Source organism: Pelecanus crispus, chromosome 10 (assembly GCF_030463565.1).
Source record: "Pelecanus crispus isolate bPelCri1 chromosome 10, bPelCri1.pri, whole genome shotgun sequence".
Classification (NCBI taxonomy): Eukaryota; Metazoa; Chordata; class Aves; order Pelecaniformes; family Pelecanidae; genus Pelecanus; species Pelecanus crispus.
In genome coordinates, this window is record NC_134652.1 from 18,688,360 (window position 1) to 18,708,400 (window position 20,041).

Consider the following 20,041-nt stretch of genomic DNA (forward strand, 5'->3'; position numbering starts at 1 on the left):
AGTTACTGTTGTTTCTAGATTCTCATCAGCTTCTCCTTTACTGAGGATTACACCCTATCCTTGATGACTAGGCAGAGCAGAATTGCGTATTAGGTCAGATGACTTTCAGGAACTTCCTTTCAAGGTTTTAGACTTTGTTTCAAGGTGACAGCATGTTTTCTAGTGGAACGATCCAGGCTGGCATGTGGCTGCTATGCCATGCTGCCTTAAAAAGGGTCTGCAGAAGTTGTGATGGAGCATCTAAGACTACTATTTTTGCACTGGTATCTCTGTTCCTTGCTCTGTGTGTGTATTTGATGGGTTCCCCGCCCCCCCCCCCCCCCCCCCCCTTAGGATAGTGTAAAGATTTTTTGAGTCTGATAGACAGACCTTGGGTATTTTCTACTGTGTGTGATGGCCAGGAAAACACTGGGGAAAGAGTGGTGCTCCATCTATGGTCCTGTTGCAGCCTTCCTCTGCTAACTGACTTCCACCATTGTGGTAGATAGGTCTGTATGCATTCTACTGTTGAAATCTTCACGATGCTTTAGGCTTTGCAGCTGAGTTCTTCTCTTCTGCTGCTTAATCTTCTCTGTATCACATGATGTAAGATAGCATTTCTTGGGTTAAGTAGTATTCCCCTCTTTGTAACCATTATCAGGGATATGTAGGCTAGGTTTGCATTCTGTTGTGACCAGGTAGTGGCCCTCTAGCACAAGAATCTTATTCCTGCTGGTTCCTTCAAACTCAGGAAAAGGAAGTGCTTAGCAGTAGCATTTGCAATGTGTTGTTTCTCTTGCTTTTTGAGAGAACAGTTTGCTGTGTTGTTCTACTAAAATTCTAGCCAGCTCCAAAGCAGCCTACCTGTGTTGTATGCTGCTGGGTAACTCCCTTGATTTTTCTGACATCCTAGTCTTCTCACTTAAACATGATCTTACAGTATTTAGAGTGTAGTTGGCAGGTTTGGTGGAAGCTTATCACTATTCTTCATCAAAGATATTTTATCTGTCAGTATAGACTATGCATAAAAATTTGTTATAGAAGCTCATGAAAAATTGCCTCTTCCAAACAGCAGATTTGTGGGTCATCCTTTGGAACAGTGCCTTTTTATGGCCAGTTATTGGAGTGCTTTCAGTCATTTCTTCTAACATAGGTTCTCACCCCCCACTGTGGTGGCTCTCTGTGCTATCACTGCTATCAGTTATGTGGCAGCTTTTCCATTTTTTTCTTTTTGGATGTGAAATTCAATTGCAATAAGCCACTCAGTCACTTACTGCTTAGCGGAACAAGGATGCTTTACTCTGATAGCAAGATATCAGCAAATTCCTGCTGCTTTAAGGGAAAGCAGTGTGCTTTATGATGTGGGAGAAATGCAGAAAAGTTTTCTTAGCGTTTTCTTATATTTTTTTATGATCTGTGATGAGAGATGTAATGCTTTTTAGCTCATGTCTCTAGAGCATGTCATGCATGTTCAAATTTTCATTTCCCATGGTAAGGGTTAGGTCCTGCTAAACGTCTTGCAAGAGTTTTCTTTTCTCAGAAGTCTTCTTTCACATGCATGCCACTGAACATCGGGGGAAAAAATTCCAAGGCTTTTTTGCATTTTGTCTTGCAGTACTGAATATTTTAAACCAGCCTATAAAGCATCTGTGCTGTCCCAGTCTCACAAGTCATCTTCCGTTAAGTGTTGTGGGCACAAGGATATTTGCTGGGCTTATGGGGCATTAAAGATTTCTGCAAACTTTTACTAGTGTATATATAATTAACATAATGCTTTTAAATTACTTGTTTGTATTGCTTATAGTCATCCCTGCTTGAAAACAAAGCTGTATCATGGTGAATTCAGCTCCTACAGACTGAGGCAGAGTTGATTTAAATAACGTGAATTAGAACCTGTCCTCCCTCCAGTCTAAGACTGGTGTGTGGAAAAAAGTAACCTTTAGAAGGAGTATAGCTCAATAAAAGGAAAGCAGTCTGCCTCTAGGTGTGTCTGTTGGTACTGGAGGATCTAATTGGTGTGTTGGAGCTGTAACTCCAACCAGGTACAGGAGAGAGTGGCTTCCTTAATGATTAGAAACTCATGGTTTGGAAAAACCTGTTTTTAGGCAGACCTTTGCTTTCTGGATTAGTCATACAACATTTGGAGTGTAGGATCTCTAGTCTTTAACAGAACTTTCTTTCCATCCACTTTGCTCTTAACATATGCAATGTCCTGAAGAGAGTTTGTCTTTGTTAGGGAAAAAACCTGGATGCAATAAATGAGCTATTCTCATAGTCAGAATAGAATTTTTGAGACCAGAGGTCTTCAGATGCTGGGGAGCTGAATCTAAAAGGCATTTGTAACTCTATATTCAAAGCTGAAATAATGATATTGGCATGTTTTTTGTATATGTTTTGTTCTGATTTTTTTATTAAGCCAAGGAAGTGTGGAAAAATACATTAGTGCTATTGATTTGGCTCTGTAGAAAGTCATCAAGGAAACAGGTTTGAGTTTCTATCAGAAACAATGCTTTGTTCCACCTTGTCAGCCTTTTCTATTTCAGGTTATCTGAGTAGCAACCTGATTCAGTGGTAAGAATCAAGGTCATATTTTATTCAGTACAAGAAAATGGAAAATCTGGCAAGAGCCAAGATACTTGTTTTGAAATGGTTTTATTTAGCCCTTACTGCTACAGCTGCTGTCAATGGAAGGAGATAAAGCTGATGACAGAATACAAGGAATTTACTGTTCATTATTCATGACTTGCTAAAGGTTTAAGTCTGTAAAGGATTTTGTTATTCTTTTCACGGGTCTTTCAGGTTTTCAGATACGATTGCCTGGCAAGAAACTGGATGAAGCAATTAAAGAAAAGATGCATATTTTCTTGAGTTATTAACAGAAAACTTGAATGGAATTTAATCTACAGAGTATTCATGGACAAATTCACTAGTTAAAACTGCAGTATACCAAGATTACGTTCATGCTTAAATCTGTCATTATTTGAATAAACTTTAGACTTGTGGTGTGGTGGCATCTGACCTTACTGGCACCCACAGACCTAACTAGCTCTGTTGTGAAGCCTTTGGTTTAAAAATAAAAATCTAAGTTACAAATTTAGAGCAGCTGTAGACCTAAATAGGATGGGGAATGAATGAGTGAATGTTTACCTTTAATGAAACAAAAAACTGTCGAAGAACAACAGTTATCAGTAGTATTGTAATGTTTGTTCTTACAGTAAATTTGGGGGTTCTTGGTGTAAACAGAAAATTAATAAACATTGCAAGAGCTTGTGTTCCTTAAGAACTCCTTGACATCAAGTGCAATGAATCAAAATGTCTGCCATGTTTTGTAATACTTTCAAATCTTTGCGGTGGTCTCAGCATTTTCATATAGATTCTTACTAACTTGTGGCTTGTCTGTTTTAACCTTCCTAAGCATGTGTCCTTTCATTTAGGACTGCTATAGGTACATATTGGGAGCTTGAAGGTTAAAAGAGGGATGGTATTACAGGAGCGCATAACATGACTATTCTGATTTAAACAGATGTTGTGGGGAAGGACAGAAAGAAGCAAAGTTAGACTTTGCTTTTACCTTCCCATTAAGATGAATGGAAGAAATTGCAGTTCTGATTCAAGATGTAAGTCTTCCAACTGAACATTCTTCTTGAATGAGAACTGATGCAGTTCTAGTTTTAGAGCACCAATGTCAAAAACTTTGCACCTAAAGTGCAAACCTATGTGCTGTACTTACAACTGGACACGTGGGCACGATGGTTATATTTGTTTTACTCACTGTTCAATACTAAATTGCTTTTCTTGCAGTCTTCCCTGGGATCTGCATCTCAAATGGTGTTTCTTTTCACAAGTATGCCAGTAATAAGTTGCTACAGGCTACATTCTGCTCTTACACGCTCACAACTTAATTTCAGTATACTTCTACCACTATAAATCAGAAAAAGATTCCGTGCTTTAAAAGACTCTCTTGCAAATATTTTATAGGCACGGTTATTCCTATAAACAAAATATGGTTATTCTTCTGTAGAGAAGCATTTTCAGTTTACAAATAGAACACTACCCAAAATAGTGAGGTCTTAAAAGGAAGCTGTTAGACGACAGTATTTTTCGTTACTTCACGTCTGAGCCTGACAAAATTCAAGTTTCCCATTACAGATTTCCCCCCTGCCTTTTTCCTCATAGAGGAGTTAAAACCAAAACCAAACCCCCAACCTGTTTACAAGTGACGTGCTAGGGAGAACATAGTGACCTTTTAAAGGAATTACTGTATTGTTGTTGCTTTGAAAGTGGCTCTAGTAAGATTGGTGCTTGCTGTGCATATAATTCCCTTCTAAATTTTGTCTAACGAGCTTTAGTTAGTTACAAGTGTTGGTTTGGGTTTTTTTCTTTTTGGAAGTGATGCAGAGGAAAGACCTTCGGTATGTATATGTTCAAGTATAAATTTGTCGAGTAAGTTTTCTGACAACTATTTAGCACTGATTTCCATAAGAGAGAATATGACAGTCTGGCAAAAGGACTAGAGTTGGAGGGGACTTCTAAACTGTAATTTCTCCTCCTAGATGCTAACAAAGGTTAGGGATGGGATGCAGAAAGGGCAGACAAACAAAAAATAGGAGGGGAAGAGGGAATAAAGGTGAGGAGTAGCTGAGAAGCTGAAACTGAAAAATTGATTGAAGAGTTTAAAAGGCTAGGAAGAAGGTTTATTACTGACAACAAATGCTAGAGGAGGGAGAAGAAAAGTACAGTCACAATTTCTTGAGTCTTAACATTATTTTGTATAGTAGTGCCAGAGTGTTTCTCAGCTTCTTACTATCTTAATTACTGTCTTAGTGGTTACACATAAGAGGCTTTTACTGTTTTATCTTCATGATGTTACTCAAGTTGTTGAGCAAACAAAACTTAAGCATCAAAATAGTGCTGCAAAACTTCAGTTAGTGCATAATGTCTAATTAGATTGTATCTTGATAGTTAAATTATAGGGATGCTGTTGCCATACACTTTTATAAAGTTTTAACTATGATTGCAATGGCATGTGTAAAATACTTATTTTAAAAAAAATATATCAAACCAGATTATATTTGTAGTAAGAGCCTTATTTAGATAATAAACCAGAATCTTCAATATCTTCACTATGGGAATTAGGAAATTATTTCACAGTAAAAACTAAATTATTTGGTCCACACATCTGATATTTTCCTAGTTGAGATTCATATTTTACTTTCTCTTGCACATTGTAAGGTGTCCAAGGGTCTGGCCTAATCATCTGATCAGATATCCAGGAATTACTAGGATGTGTGTTCTCTTCAGGCCGCATAGCCTGTCAGTCTTGTGTTTTCTCCTTATAGAATTAGTATGTTTGAATTTTATATATCCAGGTAATTCTTCAGTGCAGAAACTCCCTCCTTTAGTGGTACGATAGTATTCTTGAAGTACTTTGTAACTTAAATCTATTTTGTATAATATAAATTATCTGAATGAAGTACTCTCTCTTTTCAAAGAGAGGGAATTAATTCAATATAATTATTTACAGTTTGTTTTGTGATGCATTGTATCATTTGTGGTCTTTTGTCATTTAAGTGGATTGGAGTTAGTTTCTCAAGTAACTGACTACTATATTGAACTTATATTTTTAATTTTTAAAAATTACCAAAATATCTGCAGTAGAAGGAGATGATGATACCTTTAAAAATATATGGATTTTTCATATGTGGAATTATTCAGAGGTTGAACTACAGTCTCAGTGGTTTTTTAATTCATAAATTATCTAAAAGTTAAATTAGTAATTCAGAATGTATTAAAAGCATCTGTTTAGCTATCTGTAATGTTAATAACAGAACAAGACTGTGGTACAAAATACATTTTTGGTGAATAAGCATGAAGCAACAAGCATCATCTCCTCCGGGTGCATATTTTCTAAAACTATATGCTTTTACGTGTGAAAGTTTATTTTAAGCATGTAAAAGTAGCAAAAAAATCTTCTTTTTCCCTTCCTGTAATTACAGAAGCTGCTGGGTTTGTTTTGCTACTGATGAGGATGATCGGACAGCAGAGTGGGTGAGACCTTGCAGGTGCAGGGGCTCTACGAAATGGGTTCATCAGACTTGTCTACAGCGCTGGGTGGATGAAAAGCAAAGAGGAAACAGTACTGCTAGAGTTGCTTGTCCTCAGTGCAATGCAGAATATTTAATAGTATTTCCAAAGCTAGGTAAGATATGTATCTTTTAAATTTTAAACATAATATAATGAGTTGTTTCTTTATACTGTTCCTACTTTTTTTTCCTTTTTTGAACTCAGAGCATCGCTTCTGTTGAAAATTTGTCTATTCCCTTTTCCAGACAGAAATAAGTAACTTTAATACTCTGGTTGTGTCCTATTTGGTGGCTTAGTTAAATACCTTCTGAAAATTTTGGATGTGTTCCACTTAGGTATATTGATAAGTCTTAAAAGCGATTGACCTATAATTAATTCATGGTTAATGTGATTTTTTTTTTTTTCCCCTTTGTTAGGCAGAGGGCGACTTCTTTCAGCAATTGTCACATATTAGCACATAAACACATCCCTTCCCTCCACGGCCCCCCGCCCCGGGTTTGCAGAGAAACTGTTATCAAAGGAAATTCAGAGACCCTTACTGAGCAACTTGTTGCGTTACCTGAAAAACATATTTTTACTTTGGGAGCCATTCCTGAGTCAATATTGCCCTGTATTCAAGAGGCAGAATATCTGTGGTTGCTGGGCACTGTTCTAGCTCTGCTTGTCAAGGTGAAAGAAAAAAGCTGGAGATGGTCTTCCAGAGTCTACTTACTTGAGTAGCAGAGTAGGACACTGCACAATATGTTGCATGTATTTAAATTAGCAGTGGTTGCTGTTATTCCGGCCTTGTTCTACTGGCTATATTAAATAGGGCAAGAAAATGAAATGTTGCCATGGAAACTTAAATTTTGTTTAAAAGTAAAACTGCTTGTTAAAGAAATGCTGGTACAACATGTAAATACAGGCATTTAGAGGATTTTAGAGAAGGTTTTTTCAAGTATCTTATTTCTGTGATGAAACAGTTGAAAATAACTTGCACTGTCAGTTCTTTGGGACAGGACCTCTTTTCTGTTAGTATAAGGGCTGACAAAATTAAGGTGTGAAGGGAACTTTATATGGGTGATGACATCTATTTCCATGCTAGAACACTGAGTAATGGGAAAGAAAATATGGACTAGTGTATTGTTGATACTCAGGAAAACATAAACCAGCATGAAACTTACTACCAGGTTATTCATATATCAACCACAATTCGGCTTTGCTATAAGGTAGACAGGAACCTTAATTGTCATCATAAAGAAGGCATCAAATGATAACATTTAGCATTGGCTTTGGGGAAAAAAATGGTTCGATATCAGGACATTTATAAAGTACCACAAAACTTGAAGCTGTTTAAAATTCTTACTTGTATCTTGAATGATGAAATTGTAATGTAAACTGCATTTGCATTTTATTTTGGCAATGGGAAAAAGGGGAAGCAACAATAGTTTGGAGAGGATACATGGACAGAAACAACAACAAGCATTTTCATTTGTTCTTGCAATTTGTGGTATACTTTATTTGAAAGCTAAGATTCCTAAATGCTAACATTTGTAGCTTCTGAAGCCACCCTACAATTCTTGCATGAGATTGTTCAGCTCTTGCATGCAAGGATCTTCTGATGTATTTCCCTCACAATACCATCTTTTTCCATTTTTAAAGATGAGAAGGGCATAAAAATTCAGACTTGTGTGTAAGAGTACACAAGATATTGATATAGAGCAGGGAAATGAATTTGGGTCCATCAAACATCAATCATGAGCTTGAAGTGCCTTAACAAGTGAGACAGTCTTGCCCTGTTGTAGCTCTTTCTAGTAACCCAAAACTGTTACATCACAACTCATCTATAAGTCAGTCAAGGTCACACCGGGTGGAGTTAGGACAGTAAGATGTTTGCAAGCAGTCTTGCCAGTAGCCCTGTCTCTGCTGCAGCAGGTATCTTTTGAAGACATTGCTAGTCAGATCATTCAAGAAATTAAAATTACTTGAGCAGTGAAGAAGTAACAACTAAAGTTTCCCTGAGGTATCATAGTTCAGAAACTTACTTACATTGAGACTTCTCTAATGTACTGCTGGAAACTTTTTTCTAAAAACAAATTTCTGTGAAAGGGCACTCCCTAACACAACTTCTTTTATTTATGATTATAGTTCTTAAGTAATATCAACTTGAGGAGACATCAGTGAATATCTTTATAAGTAACAGTGGGTGTCTTTTTTATATATTTACCAATTCAAAACAACCTCCTTAGTGACCTGTCGTCTTAAAATTACAATTCCATTTCAAATTTGATAGTGCATATCAGTTTTAGAGATTGGTAGTAACTGTGTTCTTACTAGCTGTTTTCCTCTCTTCTGAGAACTTTTTTATTAAATAGGAAAATATTATTGCCACTTTGAAAGTACCTGAAGTATCTTCTAGATAATTATTTCAGTTTAATAAATAGAAAATGGAGTTTGGCAGAAAAAGCTCTGTTCAAGCATGATAGTTTACAAAATATTTTTAATTTTTTAAATTTTGTATTTCCTTCTTTAATTTGTATGTCAGTGATATTTAATTTCCTGCTTCTTCCTTAATATCATCTTAAAAGAAACAGTTACATTTGTCCTCCTTTCTTACTACTTCCTTCCTAAAGGGCTAATTAAAAAGAAAAAGAAATTGGAACAATGTTTTTCTAGTCTTTTCTCAAGGTTCTATACCTAATTCTGTAGCTTGCTTCTTTTAATGATTAGTATCAGTAGGTGCAATTTATTAGTACTTTTAGTGTTAGACTTCTGCTCTTGCCGTCTCATCTTGCCAAGATATACAAGGCAAGCTTCAGTGCTTTGTGTTGCCCTTTAGGACTTGCTAAATATGATGGGTTTTTTGAGTCTCTTGTCTTGACCTTCTTCAAACAAATGTAAGTTTTCAAAATGGTACAACTTTTCCAGTGACTGTGGGAAACAGTCAAGATGTGTAAATTACTGTGCATTTAGTACTTGCAGTTATGACCTTGTTGCTGCTTTCAGCACATGGATAGACATCCCAACACTTAAGTCTGTCCTGGAAAGTTAAACATAAATGTTACTACAGTTGAACTGCTTGTTCCAGGTTTTGTATTTTGAGTAGTGTTCCTTCTTCAGAAACCCTTTAATTTTGGTACCTAATCAATAATAGGATGCTCAACTTGAGAGTAAATTAACTCTATAGTTACACTTTGCCAACTACTTATGGACTAATCTGCATTGGTTGATGTATTTGAAGCAGGGTGCTGGTGAGGTGTTTACTATCTTACAAGCCACATAAAGATGCTTCCTGCCCTTAAAACTAGAGCTTATTACTAAAACAAAGAATCCATGCTGTACTAGAAGATGCACGCACAGGTAATTTGAAGTACATAAGTAGCAGGCTAAGAACTTGAGGCTCCAGCAGAGCTGGAGTAGAGAGTACATTAAGCAATATTCTGCCCAAGTTGCTTAGGACTGCCTGCTAGTCTGATACTTTACTTGGCAGTATTTACAATGACTTCTGTCAAGACTGCATATAAGCAAAATGTATTTAAATTGTCGCTCTTCAGTATGGTATTCACACACATCCCTGTGTATGGGGGAAAAAAAAGTTGTAACCCTTCTACAAGATCTCCGGATGCTACCGCTGTAAAAACAGTATGGAAAATCCTACCCTGTGGTTTTGTACCAAAAAAAAAGGGGGGGGGGGGGGGCGGGGGGGGGGGGAGGATAAAACAACCCACCACAAAACAGATGTATTTGGGAGTGCTTTACAAGGATACCAGTGCTGACAAAACATGACAATGAACGAGTTCAATAAGATGTTCCTGTTGCTTGTTTTCACTGGCTGACTTGAGCTGAGTAGGACTGGTTGTTTTGAAAGCATTCACACTAGACCTGCTTTCTTGAAAGAGAGGAACCAACTAAGTCATGAAACAGGAGTCACAATTTTGTCAGTGTGGCTGACAGAAATACATTTTCTGCAAACTTTTTTTGAAGTGAATTTCAAATCTTGATTGTATGTTTAAATGCACACCTTTTAATTCATTTGGTGTAAATATGATAGTTCAGAGACAGTCTCTTTGGGAACAGTGTGCTAAAAAAAAACCCTAAAAAACCCCCTAACAATATAAAATTGTTATATACTAGGAGTATTCAAGCTAAGAATTGAACTGCTAGTGATTTTTTTGTGTATTTGGAGAATGCCAAATACAATACCTTTACCTTTAGAAAGGTAAAAAAGAAGAAATCCTTGGCACCTAATCTTCTCAATTCTGTGCAAGGTCAGAACAAGTTTTGATTAATTGGAGGTCAGGAGGAAAATGGCATACAAACTCAGGATAGGGGTACAAAACAGCCTGGCAGTTGCCTAACTAGCCTGGCAATTGAAATTCATCTAGTAGCAGTCTTGTACCTCTAGTGTATCAGGACTTCAGTAAGTCATTTCACACCATTGCTCAAGAGATCACTCCTTCCCTATGCCACCCCTCCACCCCCCAAAAAAAAAAGAAAGAAAGAAAAAAAAAGTATTAGGAAGTAGTAAAAGAATTATAGGCTGGAGTGAGTAAACCATGATGAGACAGATGGAAGATTAATTACTTGAAGAATGCCTATAGGCTGCTTTTGAGAATAACTTTTTCATATATTATAATGTATAATAATGTAATAATATACAACAGACAAAGATATATATGATATAATATTATGGAATAATATTTTCACTGATTTTGGTAGGAAAAAGTAGGAGGGAGCTAAGAAGAACTAGTCATGCATATGAGCTGGAGGAGGACAAATACAAAAGTAATGTGGAATCTGATCATGGTGGTATTTTTCACTTCCATATACACGTTTCAGACTTCAGCTTCTGGCTTTTGCTTTGCTGGTGCTCTTGCAGTCTCTCAAAGAAAAGATGCAAGCATGCCCTTGTTTACCTCACCAAAGTTGGTCAGGGTAATGTCCTGCCCTGTTTAAGTCTGGGAAGTGCAGTTGTCCATAGACAACAATGAAAGTCTATTCATGCATTGTTGTCAAAGGCGCTAAATAACCTGAATAGGAGGGGGTTTTCCTCCAACATTTGAGAGGTGGTCCTCTAAAAATATTGAATGCAGCCTCTTTCAGCAGAAGAAATCTTTCATATTGACTGTGCTACTTTTTACTGTACAGCAGGATAGTTTAGTGACAGAATTCTTGGGTGAAGCTGTCAGATGAGCACATGAAGTACATTACAAGTAATCAGTATTTCTTCGTTTTGAGAGCTAAAACATCCAACAAAAAAGCCACTAAGCCTAAAATGGTTTCTACAACAGAACAATTCTGATTCAACACAAAGGAAGCTAATCAACTTCAGTGGGTAGGTTAGTCAGTGCTCTAATCAGTATATTAATCTCTCAGAAAGATGTTGCAGTGAATGAAATGATAGGTAGAAATAAGTTACAAATTTAGCTTAGTAGCTTTTTAATTATAAGTTCTCGTTTAAACTCCATGTGTGGGATGTCAGATTTGTATTTTGCCAAGTTCATTCTTTCTTCTTAGTGGTAGATGCTGAGAGCTTTCTTCAGTACGCTTATATATATATGTATATCTTGAAACCTTACTTTTCCTCTGTCATAGGTCCAGTTGTTTACGTTTTGGATCTTGCAGATCGACTGATCTCAAAGGCATGTCCATTTGCTGCAGCTGGAATCATGGTGGGCTCTATATACTGGACAGCTGTTACATATGGAGCTGTGACGGTGATGCAGGTACACATGTATTCCCTCTTCTTACCAGCTTTGAAAGCAAGTTTTCTGAAGAAGTCAATTAATTAAGACTCCTCTTTCCTCAGCTTAAAACATGCTTTAGCTGCTTTCAGCACTTCCAGTGTAGTTAACAAGTGAATTCAAGACAGGTAGATAGAAAGCTTCTCACTTTTAACTGATCATACTGTATAAAGCCAAGTATCCCTGTTCAAACATAGTTTAGTCTGCAGCTAACAAAATTCACTACTACTGGAGCTGGCTGCCCTTTCTGTGGCAGGCTGGTGAACCCACTTCTGTTCTTACAGAAAAGGTGCAATTACCACCTAACCGCTAATAATGAGTAGTCTAATTCTTCAGAAGAGACATGAGACTAATATCATCTTTTACCTGTAGAAAAACTTTGCTGGTAACATTCAAAGGGTTGAGACAGGGTGAATTTTTCAGTCCTGCCACTTTTTTATTGTATAAAGAAAAATGCATGCTCTGAATGGTGTGACTCATTCATAAACAACAAATGCAAACCACTGCAAATTTATAGTATGTTCTCTTAATTACTTCAGAATGTATGGTTAGTTGAAAGCGGGAAAAATACTTATTTTTCCTATTTTGGTTCTTGTGAACTTGCTATTTAAATATAAAAATAACGTTGACAGATGGTAGATTATTAGCTATGGAAAGACTTGTTTATGGCTGTCCTCATTCAACTACGAGACAAGAGTTTTTGTAGACTGTACAACTAGAAGTACCTTCACCCTTTTAGTTGTTGATTCCTGTACGTATGTTATATAAACTGCAAAGTCTGATTATTTTTTTTGTGCCAGTAGAAAGGTTTAGACACATTGGTAATGACTGTCCTTTGAAATCATAGCACTAATCACGTTTAAAAATAAAGAGAAGATATGCTGCTATTTCCACTACAGTTGAAAATAATGTACCTCTTCCTGCATTGTCTAGAGAAGCAATACTTTTTAATACTGTGATCTCTGTTGCATAAGGTATTGCTAAATAACAGAAATTTTTGATTAAAACATTCTGAGATACTTGCTATCAATTTATCCTTGAAAACTAGTATCTAATCAATTTCTGAGTGTAGAATTAATAATTCTAAAACTGTAAATTCTTCTGTGCATTTTGGAAAGCATGCTATTTTGATATTTCAGATGTTTGAGCTTTTACTCATACAGAAGCACATGAAACTTTTCTTGAGGTGGTAAGGAATTGTGTTACAGCTCTCTGCAAGATTAATGACTCGCAAATTAGGGCTGGTAGCTTGTCTGCATTACACTTGATAAGTAACCAAGGATGCAAAGGGAAAACTGAGTATGTTAAGTAAAAGAGTAGTATTCTTTTTTCTTTCTATAAGTTAAAATAGGTGGGTAGCCCCAAACAAACCAGAATTTTTTTAAGTTATATTCTTCGTTCAGTTGTGATCTTTGTTATGTTTGTCAACTATATACATATTTACTAGGTTGTGGGTCACAAAGAAGGTCTTGATGTCATGGAGAGAGCTGATCCTTTATTTCTTTTGATTGGACTTCCCACTATCCCAGTCATGCTAATATTGGGCAAGATGATTCGTTGGGAGGACTATGTGCTCAGACTGTGGCGCAAATACTCTAATAAGCTACAAATTTTGAACAGCATATTTCCAGGTAATGTGATTAAATTGAAAAGGAAATATCAAGCTTGAATTGGTGCCTTTGGGAGATGGGGATAGGCGAGTAGTTTTCGCCATTCTTAAGTAAAGGTGATAACACCTTCCCTCGGGTTTACGTTCAGCCTATTTACACTGTGTTTGTATAGTCCCTAGTGAGAAAGGTGGGGCAAGAGGAGCAGGAGCATGGTTTCAATTAAGGCCTTAGTAACAAAACATGGTACTAAAGCTACTAAAAATCATGGGTCTTATTTGAAAGTAAAAATTAATACAGTCATTTAATGGAAACAGAATATTTACTGAGAAGAGGGGTAGTTCTCAAAGTAACTGAGCTATAGATTTATAATGGAGCAGGGGGTGGACACTAATGTGCTTTCTGTGTTCTGTTTGAGGTAGTGGCTATGTAACCTCTTCTTCCCCCACTCTCATCCCTTTAGGCATTGGATGTCCTGTTCCTCGTATTCCAGCAGAGGCCAACCCTTTGGCAGATCATGTCTCTGCTACACGTATTCTGTGTGGAGCTCTAGTTTTCCCTACTATTGCCACGATAGTTGGCAAACTCATGTTCAGCAGTGTTAACTCAAATTTACAAAGGACAATCTTGGTAAGATTCAGTATTGGTTGTTTTATAAACAATTATATTATGGGAATATGAAGTGTTGTGTTGTGGGGGGAGGGAGGAAAAGTAAAAAGGAACATAAATTGATTTAGAACTTGAGTGGCATAAGGGAAGGGTTTGTTTTTTTTTTAAGGCTGCCTATCTTGGCAGGGGACAAGCATCACATGTGTGAGAGACTTTGTCCTTGTGACTGAAATTAATCTCAGTTCTAGACAAGGCTGAAACTTCTCTCTGGTACTGTACTAGGCAGATCTTAACAGTAATTAAGGGTGATAATGAAGATGAGGAACCAGCATCTTCTAAGAACCATCTCTTCAAGGGAAGACTATTATCAACCTTTTCATATTAGCTTCTGTTTACTAATTCTTTAAGAGAATCCTTGTGTTACTTATTAAAATAAGGAGAGAAAAATAAACTCTCCATAGAAGTTGAATGGAGGCGGGGGAGGACAAAGAGAGGAGACAATCTTTTGTTTTGTGAATAACCTCTCTGGCTTGCTGCCTTTCAAGGGGAGGCACACTCAGTTTGGTAAGGTGGTATCCCTGGTCATCTGACTCATTTCAGCCCCTATTTTCAGTTCTGACATGTTAAGGCATCCCTCTCTCCTATATGGAAGAAACAGTGATATTACAACCGTTTATGCAGACTAAAGGCAGCTTAGTGTCTCCTCTTGTTTTAAAGACTTGAGATAAACATACTGTACAACTTGGGGGGGGGGGGGAGTTTTACCAAAAGCATGTTTTATGTCACCCCACTGTTGCTTTTGGCAAGTGGCCTTTTTTACAGTGATTATAGAATGGTAATTAGTATTATTCCTTGTGTCATGTATAGTATATATTCAGAGAAGGGAGGAAAGCAGATATCTGCATTTTACTTTGTTCTTAAAATAGGCTATATTTTGATTTTTTTTTTTTTTAGGATATTTGTCAGACTTCCAAGCAAATAAAAGCTTTCAAAAGGTTTTATAAATCCAGTAGGTAATCCCCTTTAGTAACACTAACCTCTGTAATAGTGCATTGTGATAGAAAACTTTGAGATACTTGCTTGGAATTGGCCTAATTAGCTAAACTTCAAAAGAAAATGCTATATGATTGGAAAATAAATCATCTTTTGACCAGAATTTTTTAAAACAACATTTGCAATGATATGACACTGAACTGTTCAGGTTTTCAAAATATCTTTTTATTTCAGGGTGGAATTGCTTTTGTTGCTATAAAAGGAGCTTTTAAAGTTTACTTCAAACAGCAGCAATATTTGCGCCAAGCTCACCGCAAAATTTTAAATTATCCTGAGCAAGAAGGAGCATAAGGCTGTGATCTCCAGATGTCATACAGTCTCACCTAACAGGTTTCCATGTTGTATTGGTTCCATCATTATTGCACAGTAGTGGAGAATTGTGATAAGTTGCTGCTCCTATTATTTTTTTTTCTATAAATATAATAAAGCACTGTCTTGTGGCAGGGTAAATCCTTTCAGCAACCACTGAACGTAAGAATGTGACTTGGCTTCCATGATTTTTGGGTATTTCTGTTGGGCAACAGGCTTGTGAATTATTTTCTTTGAGCCAATATGCTGAATGGAAAAAAAAAAGCATCAACTACAGAACAAGAACGTTTTAAATTGTGTAGTTAATGTAGGCTATATCCAAATGCCTTTTCTATATGTGTTTTTATACCCATGCTATCATCCAGTTCAGCATTTCACACAATGAAGGGAATTTTTTTTAGAAGGGTAATGTGAGTCATTACCAAGGAAAAGTAATTGTGGGACATCAGTCAATAAAGATTTCCTTGGTTTTTGCTGGTATCAAACAGGGAGTGTAAAATACTCAAATGACTGGTCAGAGAAAGCAGAAGATAGATCACTTGCTACAGGACTTGTGTGTCAGCTTTAGCCACCTAAGCACTAGGTGTGGAAATAGCATGGCTTCCAGGTGACTATTTTATTATCGATAATTTTTAATGTCCTGTTGTATCTTCTGCAGTGCCTAGTGTTATCTTCTCATGGCTCTTTTTACTGCTTCGTAACTGGTGCTGGATAGCATTTTTTCCCCTCTGGAGTAAAATAATTACATGGGGGGAAGTAAATTTCAGTTGCTTATTCTGTAGTTAAGTATTAGAGCATTTGTTTAGTCTTCATGTTCCTTTTGATCATATAAATATCCGTGCAAGTACAGAGAGCAGTAGAAGTGTGAGAAAATGACACTGGATACTAAAGCTACATTTAAACTGACAGATTAGGGCATCCTTCTAAACTTTCAGACCTGGGTGCATAACTCGGCTCTGTGGCAGGAGTAGGCTCTCTTCTGCCCATACAAGTTCTAGTGGCAGGACAGATGGTGGAAGGATCGGCTGGAAGGGGGAGACACTACACTTTGGGCACCGAGTCTGAGCATGGTATGTACCAGCAGGCTGGGTGCTCTTAAGACAACTTGGCTCCATCCTGTAAAGGACAAATCTTAAATGTGTAAGAAACTAAGTTTATGTATACAGTAAGCTTTACTCTTACAGTATGTTCAAAGGAGCCAGCTGAGGGAGACATTAGCACTTCAGTTATTTGATGTATTTATAAACTTAATTTCCACAGAAATTAACTGTTTTGTGAAGTTCAATTTTGACAAACATAATACGGCCATTTAATATTCATACCAGACCTAACCTAGATTTAGTACTTGAAGTTTTTTCCTAACAAGTTTGTTTTTCTCAGTTTTTTTTTTCCTTGTTCCTATTAGTATGTCAAATGCATGAAGAAAGGTTTAAAAAAAATCTTTTAGTGGAAGTATTCATAAGTAAATATTTCTTTTCACCACAAATGAAGTAAATGCAGAATGGACTTCATACTTGACTGCAATAATGTATGTTAGAGAAATTCAAAATATGGTACCTTTTCTATAGTATGTTTATCTTAATTACTGAGATGTAATATTTTAGAACTGTACAAAAGTGTATATAAAGACCAACTAGTGTTCAAAAACTATACAGGTATTGAAAATTATACATTTGATTGATATCAAATACTTTTGAGGTTCTTGCTGTAACTGAAGAATTACTATAATCTTGTAAGTGCAGATTATATTTGTCTTAGTGGGCTCACTTTTATATAAAATTCTAAATACAGAGTAGCAACCTCTGAAAGTTGCTGCTTTCTGTAAGATAGTCTTGAAACAATATAATGTGTATTTCTTACAGAATTCCTCATTTCGAGAAAACAGCTTTTCAGTGGTCTTCACTGTATATATTTCCAACCAATTTATTACTGTTTTTTAAAGTCTCATGAAGAATTGAATGATGCAGATTAGTGGGTTTGAAACTTGTTCCATGGGAAAGCTCATTGTCTCCTCTGGAAGTTAAAGCTATTGTAAAAATACAATTATAAAAACACTATATGGATTATAAAAGTATTTCATCTGAGTAGCAGAAGGTCATTACTCTGTTTGTAAATCTTGTTTTTAAGTATTGCAAATTATAGTTATGTTGAATTAGGTTGAATAAATATTTTTTACGCTCCCTAGTGTATTTTGTCAGTTGAACAACAGCCTGTAGCAAAACTTCTGAATGAAAAATGTGTTTTGTTTTAATGCTTATCTAAGGCTTTATATAATCAATTTGAAGTTGCTAGCCTAAAGAAATATCTTGGGGATGAAGGAAGAATTACTATAAGACTTTAAACTTACATTTACTTTTTTTTCCCTTCTCTAGTGATCAATAAATGATGTAGGGGAATGCATTTCTCAGGCATTTAAAGCAAAAGTACTGTTGCAACACGAACAGCTTCTGGGAATACAGAACCATGGTTGGGAGTTACTACATATCTCTGGGTTGGCTGATGTGCAGCATTTATTTGGGGAATACACTGATCCCTCTTCATTGAGAAAGATACTACTGGCTGTAGGAAGTATTCTTCTCACTAATGGCTAATTATGTTCCATTACTTTTGGAAAAAGAAATACGAAATGTTATCTAGCATTTCTCAGTGTACTTTCTTATCTGTAACTTGGTTTCTCTTAGCCTTGCATTACATCAACATAAAAGCACAAATTATCTGAGCCATGATTATGTAAATACATAGGGAGAGGCATCTCTCTCCCCTCCTATCTTAAACCCTGAGATTTAGATGGAACCCTACTATACTTCTCACTATTTTTTGTTTGAATGGTGGTTCTTTCCTTCTTCCTCTCCTGCAAAAGCTTTTCTTTGTAACCATTTGCATGAGTTGCCTGGTTTGAAGTATATTAATTCCCTCCTCATCTGGAGTTTTCTCAAAGGTTAGCTGTCTCCCTTGGTTATCAGAGAAGGATCTGACCATGTAGCTATTTAAGGACTCTCCAGCATTTAGAGTAGTTCTGTGCTTGTAAGAAAAGACATGCTTCGGTTTTGGGAATTCAGTCAGAATTATCTATTTTAACTGAGGCCACAATTTTTACTAGAATTTCAGCTGCGTGTTTATTGTGGCAGCTATGAAGATTCCCCTTTTTTAAATGCATACTGTGGAACTTGGACAAGTTTATGGAGTAGGTGTCTGAGGGTTGTTTGGAGTAGCTTTTTAGTAGCCACTTCTTAGAAAAGTTTCTAACCACAGACAAGTATGTCTCTGTTTGCATAGTGGTTTTTACTGATGGAGAGAACTGGGAGAAGTAGAACTACAAAGATCATGGATCCATTTACTGTTGCACCAGTAATCTTGCTTTTGGAACCCTATATTTAATGTTCTATGTCCATGCCACTTTCCATTAGGGTTCTCTTTTTTGAGGAACTAGGATCAAATTTGTTTAATCCATCACTCGGTACAGTCATGTTATCTGTTCTCATAAGAAATGCTGTGCTAACTGGTCCTGCTTCCCATTTTAAATACAAATGCCAGTTTCACTAACAAGCCTGGTTTTGGAATTCTCTAGCAGGCAGCTGCTCCTGAAACTTGTGTTGACGTTGGTTTTGGTGGTTGGTTTTGGTTTGTGTTTGGTTTTTTGGTGGTGTTTTTTTTGTTTTGTATTTTTTTTTAAAGCATGCTGGGGTGGGGGTTGATAGAGGAAAGCATGACATAGGATCATAGGTAAAACTAGGAAATTCTGAAAAACAGTCTTAGCAGTTGTCTTCTCACTAACAGGCCCCTTCTTCTCGCCCTTGCAAAGTCACTACTGGGCTCTATGTAGTGTGAATCAGAACTTACTGTGCAAACCCAAAAAGTAGTTGAGTATTCATTAGTTCTTGTGCAGTTTGAGAATAAGTTTTGGTTTTGAAGGGTGATTAAAATGGAAGTGATTCTGTTTTGGCACATAAGTTTTATTAATCACCTTAATTTTTGTCCTGTTTTTTTCTCAAAAGACGGGGACACGTGGCTACTTGACTGGGATGGCACTTGTTAGGTTGAAAGAAACTTCAAGGAGACTGACAGTTAACTAGTGCGTTAGCCTTGGAGAGGAACTGCTCATGGAAACTCACCTTTGTCCTGAATTTTCAGAAGTTTTTATTAATTCCAGTATATTTGTGTGTGTGTATGTAAATAAAAAAATCATACTAAAAGTTTTCTTGGCTATAGATAAATATATGTGAATAGCAATATATTGGAAAATGGTTCTTGCTAGGACTGAGGCAACAGTTTAATCCATCACACTACTCACACTGTCAGGATCCTATTTGCAGTTTTGTCAACTAAATAGAATTTGATGCAGGCAGTATTTAAGATGACCTAAAAACATTAAGGCTGTGCAGTGTTAATTATCTTTCTTCACTAATCTAAATGGCTTGATTTCTTTTCACTTTAATGTTTGCAGAATTCAGCGGTTGCCATCTTGTTTACTTTTAGCTCCACTTTCCTAAACTGAGACCTTTGACTCTTCAATTACCATGACTTACTGACAATTTATTCTTACTGTTTCTACCTGGGTTGGGTTTTTTGGGGGGGGGGGGGAGGGGGGCGGAACGGACGGACTTCAAATGCTTCAAGAAACCACACATGCTCTTTGATATTTAACTTAACGATGTACATAAGTACTCTTCTCGTATG

The 20,041-nt window shown here is 36.5% G+C and overlaps 1 protein-coding gene across 2 annotated transcripts in view; it reads left to right on the top strand.

Moving 5' to 3' along the window:
* Window positions 1–19,770, top strand: part of MARCHF5 (membrane associated ring-CH-type finger 5) — a 32,858-nt gene extending 13,088 nt beyond the window's left edge. The window contains exons 2-6 of one of the 2 annotated variants that reach the window (XM_075717546.1): window positions 5,976–6,178; window positions 11,638–11,768; window positions 13,234–13,417; window positions 13,857–14,023; window positions 15,230–19,770. In XM_075717546.1, the coding sequence (XP_075573661.1) occupies window positions 5,976–6,178; window positions 11,638–11,768; window positions 13,234–13,417; window positions 13,857–14,023; window positions 15,230–15,346 (802 nt within the window). In that variant the 3' untranslated portion in view covers window positions 15,347–19,770. The remainder of the gene's footprint in view (window positions 1–5,975; window positions 6,179–11,637; window positions 11,769–13,233; window positions 13,418–13,856; window positions 14,024–15,229) is intronic. The other variant, XM_075717547.1, reaches the window with a different exon arrangement.
* Window positions 19,771–20,041: the final 271 nt, after the last annotated feature.